General features: G+C 47.3%; 1 protein-coding gene across 1 annotated transcript; it reads left to right on the top strand.

Annotated features, from left to right (window-relative positions):
- Nucleotides 1-432: 432 nt before the first annotated feature.
- Nucleotides 433-5,111, top strand: LOC135566284 (lysine-specific demethylase phf2-like; the record flags this gene model as incomplete). The annotated part of the gene is made up of 3 exons (XM_065014057.1): nt 433-542; nt 2,457-2,799; nt 4,672-5,111. Coding segments are annotated over 3 exons (542 nt in total), but the record flags the coding sequence as incomplete, so codon positions are not given.
- Between the last annotated feature and the right edge of the window lie 1,275 nt (nt 5,112-6,386).

The following is a 6,386-nucleotide window of genomic DNA, read 5'->3' as shown; positions in this document are numbered from 1 at the left end:
AGTAGTGATACTATCCAGAGTAGTGATAATAGCAGTGATACTATCCAGAGTAGTGGTACTATCAGAGCAGTGATACTATCCAGAGTAGTGGTACTAGCAGTGATACTATCCAGAGTAGCTATACTATTAGAGTAGTGATACTATCAGAGCAGTGTGCCGGTTTCTTATTTTTTCTCATGTTATTCAACTGTTACCATGCACCTGCAACAAAGTTAGCTCAGATTTGCAAGTTCCTTTTGAATTTTTAAGGTATCTGTGACCAACAGGTGCATATTTGTATTCCCAATCCATATATTAGGGCCAAATGTATTTATTTCAATTGACTGAATTCCTTATAGGAACTGTAGCTCAGTAGTCTTGGAAATTGTTTGGTAATTTAGCATGTATTGTCTGAGCTGTAAAGTGAGTGTTATGGTTTCTGTGTGGTTGCAGCGCGTGTCGGTCCCTCTGTGCTTCGTCAGGCGAGGCCGGCCAGAGAAGGAGCCCGAGTGGCGTCCATAGAGACAGGACTGGCGGCTGCTGCAGCCAAACTCACACACCAGGTTAGTAGGGAAGAGTGTTGACGGGGGGAGGGGGACACACCAGGTTAGTAGGGAAGAGTGTTGAGGGGGGGACACACACACACACACACACCAGGTTAGTGGGGAAGAGTGTTGACGGAACACACACACACACACACACACCAGGTTAGTGGGGAAGAGTGTTGAGGGGGAGGGACACACACACCAGGTTAGTAGGGAAGAGTGTTGACGGGGGGACACACACACACCAGGTTAGTAGGGAAGAGTGTTGACGGGGGGGACACACACACACCAGGTTAGTAGGGAAGAGTGTTGACGGGGGGGGACACACACACCAGGTTAGTAGGGAAGAGTGTTGACGGGGGGGGACACACACCAGGTTAGTGGGGAAGAGTGTTGACGGGGGGGGACACACACACCAGGTTAGTAGGGAAGAGTGTTGACGGGGGGGACACACACACCAGGTTAGTAGGGAAGAGTGTTGACGGGGGGGGACACACACACCAGGTTAGTAGGGAAGAGTGTTGACGGGGGGGGACACACACCAGGTTAGTGGGGAAGAGTGTTGACGGGGGGGGGACACACACACACCAGGTTAGTAGGGAAGAGTGTTGACGGGGGGGACACACACCAGGTTAGTGGGGAAGAGTGTTGACGGGGGGACACACACACACCAGGTTAGTAGGGAAGAGTGTTGACGGGAGGGGGGGACACACCAAGGTTAGTAGGGAAGAGTGTTGACGGGGGGACACACACACCAGGTTAGTGGGGAAGAGTGTTGACGGGGGGGACACACCAGGTTAGTGGGGAAGAGTGTTGACGGGGGGGGACACACCAGGTTAGTAGGGAAGAGTGTTGACGGGAGGGGGTGACACACACACCAGGTTAGTAGGGAAGAGTGTTGACGGGGGACACACACACACCAGGTTAGTAGGGAAGAGTGTTGGACGGGGGGACACACACACCAGGTTAGTAGGGAAGAGTGTTGACGGGGGGGACACACCAGGTTAGTAGGGAAGAGTGTTGACGGGGGGCACACACACCAGGTTAGTGGGGAAGAGTGTTGACGGGGGGACACACCAGGTTAGTGGGGAAGAGTGTTGACGGGGGGGGACACCAGGTTAGTAGGGAAGAGTGTTGGACGGAGGGGGATAATACACACCTGGGGTTAGTAGGGAAGAGTGTTGGACGGGGGGGCACACCAGGTTAGTAGGAAGAGTGTTGACGGGGGGACACACTAGGTTAGTAGGGAAGAGTGTTGGACGGGGGGGACACACACCAGGTTAGTGGGGAAGAGTGTTGACTGGGGGGACACACACCAGGTTAGTGGGAAGAGTGTTGACGGGGGGCACACACCAGGTTAGTGGGGAAGAGTGTTGACGGGGGGACGGGACACACCAGGTTAGTGGGGAAGAGTGTTGACGGGGGGGGGACACACACACCAGGTTAGTGGGGAAGAGTGTTGACGGGGGGACACACACCAGGTTAGTGGGGAAGAGTGTTGACGGGGGGGACACACACCAGGTTAGTAGGGAAGAGTGATGACGGGGGGGGACACACACACACCAGGTTAGTGGGGAAGAGTGTTGACGGGGGGACACACACACCAGGTTAGTGGGGAAGAGTGTTGACGGGGGGACACACGGGGGGGCACACACACACACACCAGGTTAGTGGGGAAGAGTGTTGACGGGGGGGGGGGGGACACACACACACCAGGTTAGTCATCACTCTAGTCATCACCTCAGGGTTATGTTCCTCTAGTCATCACCTCAGGGTTATGTTCCTCTAGTCATCACCTCAGGGTTATGTTCCTCTAGTCATCACACCTCAGGGTTATGTTCCTCTAGTCATCACCTCAGGGTTATGTTCCTCTAGTCATCACACCTCAGGGTCAGGGCTCGGGGGTTCTGTGTTAATATTTGTTTCTTCCAGAAGGAGCAGCAGAAGACCAAGAAAAAGCAGAAGAGCACAAAAAAGAAGCCCCCTGCTGCTTTGAGAGAGGAGGAGGAGGAAGAGGAGGAACCAGTGAGGAAGCTGAGTAGGGACAGCAGTTCTCCAGAACCAGACGCGGGCCGGGACTCCGAGCCTGGTCAGACCGACCATGAATACTCCTCTGGGGCAGGAGGGAAGCAGGCTGGGGGGCCCCAACCCATGGCCCCTGGAGTCTTCCTTACACAGAGACGACCCTCTACATTTTCATCATCTCAAAACAATAACAACAACAACACAGGAGGAGCCGCAGGAGGAGCAGGAAAGGGTGATGCAAAGGGCGAAGGTACGTGATTTCATCCACAGGGAAATACCACACCATACTGTTGGTTGGTGTGGTGTAACGTTCAGTAGAGAGCCTCACCGCTAACAAGATTAACTGTTGCTTTCCATTGATACTAAATGGTCCGTCTAGCCTGATAGACCGGGGACGATTCACATATATACACTGGTGCCCCTATTATATATCCTGGTGCCCCTATTATATACACTGGTGCCCCTATTATATACACTGGTGCCCCTATTATATACACTGGTGCCCCTATTATATATCCTGGTGCCCCTATTATATACACTGGTGCCCCTATTATATACACTGGTGCCCCTATTATATACACTGGTGCCCCTATTATATACACTGGTGCCCCTATTATATACACTGGTGCCCCTATTATATACACTGGTGCCCCTATAATATAAACTGGTGCCCCTATTATATATCCTGGTACCCCTATTATATACACTGGTGCCCCTATTATATACACTGGTGCCCCTATTATATACACTGGTGCCCCTATTATATATCCTGGTGCCCCTATTATATACACTGGTGCCCCTATTATATATCCTGGTGCCCCTATTATATACACTGGTGCCCCTATTATATACACCGGTGCCCCTATTATATACACCGGTGCCCCTATTATATACACCGGTGCCCCTATTATATACACTGGTGCCCCTATTATATACACTGGTGCCCCTATTATATACACTGGTGCCCCTATTATACACTGGTGCCCCTATTATATACACTGGTGCCCCTATTATATACACTGGTGCCCCTATTATATATTACTTGGTTGCCCCTATTATATACACTGGTGCCCCCTATTATATATCCTAGTGCCCCTATTATATACACTGGTGCCCCTGTATATGCACTGGTGCCCTATTATATATCCTGGTTATGTTTATTATATGCACTGGTGCCCCTATTATATACACTGGTGCCCCTATTATATACACTGGTGCCCTATTATATATACCGGTGCCCTATTATATACACTGGTTGCCCCTATTATATATACTGGTGCCCTATAATATACACTGGTGCCCCTATTATATATACTGGTGCCCCTATTATATACACTGGTGCCCCTATAATATATACTGGTGCCCCTATTATATACACTGGTGCCCTATTATATACACTGGTGCCCTATTATATATCCTAGTGCCCCTATTATATACACTGGTGCCCCTATTATATACACTGGTGCCCCTATTATATATCCTGGTGCCTTTATTATATACACTGGTGCCCCTATTATATACACTGGTGCCCCTATTATATACACTGGTGCCCCTATTATATATACCGGTGCCCTATTATATACACTGGTGCCCTATTATATATACTGGTGCCCCTATAATATACACTGGTGCCCTATTATATATACTGGGTGCTCTATTATATACACTGGTGCCCCTATTATATACACTGGTGCCCCTATAATATATACTGGTGCTTTATTATATACACTGGTGCCCCTATTATATACACCGGTGCCCCTATTATATACACCGGTGCCCCTATTATATACACCGGTGCCCCTATTATATACACCGGTGCCCCTATTATATACACCGGTGCCCCTATTATATATCCTGGTGCCCCTATTATATACACTGGTGCCCCTATTATATACACTGGTGCCCCTATTATATACACTGGTGCCCCTATTATATACACTGGTGCCCCTATTATATATCCTGGTACCCCTATTATATATCCTGGTACCCCTATTATATACACTAGTTTCCCTTACTTTTATACTTTATACTTGTGCCCTCATTTTTCACATCCACATTGTACTAAATAATGTTAGTGATGGTCACTGTTGAATTCCTCTTTGTGCCTCTATGTGCCCCTCAGCGAAGCGGCTAAAGAAAGGCATGGCGACGGCCAAACAGAGACTAGGAAAGATCCTCAAGATCCACCGCAACGGGAAGCTCCTCCTGTAACAGGAAGTGACTCGCTACGGAGCATTGCCATTGGCTCCTGCAGTCCTCTTAGCATATGAACTGGCTCCATCTCCTTTCCTTTGATTGGTGCTGGGCTAACAGACAGACTTGAAACAGTCAACATTGGTTTTGCCTATACTTAAAAGTGTACAGAATAATTGCTAGAAATATTTTTTAAGAAAAACGTGTCATTTTACTACAGTCAGTTTATCAGGGGGTCGCTATGCTATGCGTTAAACTAGGGCTGTGGCACAAACGGCAGCCTATTCCCTTTATAGTGCCCTGGTCGAAAGTAGTGCGCTTACAAATGGAATAGGCTGCCGTTTGGGATGCGGCCAAGAAGTTCATCCAGGACCCTGAAAGTATCCTTCCATGTATTCAGTTGGATGGGTTAAAGATAGTTTATAGAGAATTCATTCCTACTATTTCGATGGGGAAATTTAGGAAATAAGTGTTGCTTTCCGTCTTCCCCAGACCAGACTTAGCCTGAAATACAGTCTGTCTGTGCTAACATTCCACCCCCAGACATGTTATAGGCGACAAGGAGTGGAACGTTAGCACAGACACGCTAAACCCAGACCTTCACTAGATACACTCGCCTCCACGCTAATTCCTTTGTTTGCTCAGCACTATCAGTTACGATATATTAATTGTCCTGATATACTGTTTCATGTCATAGACGTGGAAAGGAAAGCCGACAAGGCACTAAATAAAAACAACCTGCGAAGGGAATGTCAGATATGGCAATATGATGATGGGTTCCAGTGTTCAACTGGATTTCTCTGGTCGTTCTCTGAACGGTTTGTAAAAGAAACACAATGGGTGTCTTTCTTTGAACTAAGGTTTTCACACCCGAACAAACATTATCAACGTTATTTCACAATGTGCCATTAATTCCGTTTTCAAGACTTTCTTAAGATAAGATATTGTGATTATAGACCGTATGAATTAGCTACTTTAAAGACTGTAAAAACAAAATAAATTAGTACAAACATTATATTACCACAGCTGTATAGTGCACTACGTTAGACCAGAGCCAAACATTATATTACCACAGCTGTATAGTGCACTACGTTAGACCAGAGCCAAACATTATATTACCACAGCTGTATAGTGCACTACGTTAGACCAGAGCCAAACATTATATTACCACAGCTGTATAGTGCACTACGTTAGACCAGAGCCAAACATTATATTACCACAGCTGTATAGTGCACTACGTTAGACCAGAGCCAAACATTATATTACCACAGCTGTATAGTGCACTACGTTAGACCAGAGCCAAACATTATATTACCACAGCTGTATAGTGCACTACGTTAGACCAGAGCCAAACATTATATTACCACAGCTGTATAGTGCACTACGTTAGACCAGAGCCAAACATTATATTACCACAGCTGTATAGTGCACTACGTTAGACCAGAGCCCTATTCCCTATGTAGTGTACTACTTTAGACCAGGGCCCTATTCCCTATGTAGTGCACTACTATAGACCAGGGCCCTATTCCCTATATAGTGGCCAACTTTAGACCAGGGCCCTATTCCCTATATAGTGCACTACTTTAGACCAGGGCCCTATTCCCTATGTAGTGTACTACTTTAGACCAGGGCCCTATTCCCTAT

Source organism: Oncorhynchus nerka, unplaced genomic scaffold (assembly GCF_034236695.1).
Source record: "Oncorhynchus nerka isolate Pitt River unplaced genomic scaffold, Oner_Uvic_2.0 unplaced_scaffold_6172, whole genome shotgun sequence".
In the NCBI taxonomy this organism is placed as follows: Eukaryota; Metazoa; Chordata; class Actinopteri; order Salmoniformes; family Salmonidae; genus Oncorhynchus; species Oncorhynchus nerka.
The sequence above is the reverse complement of the archived record's forward strand: the minus strand, read 5'-3'. Positions and strand labels throughout refer to the sequence as shown.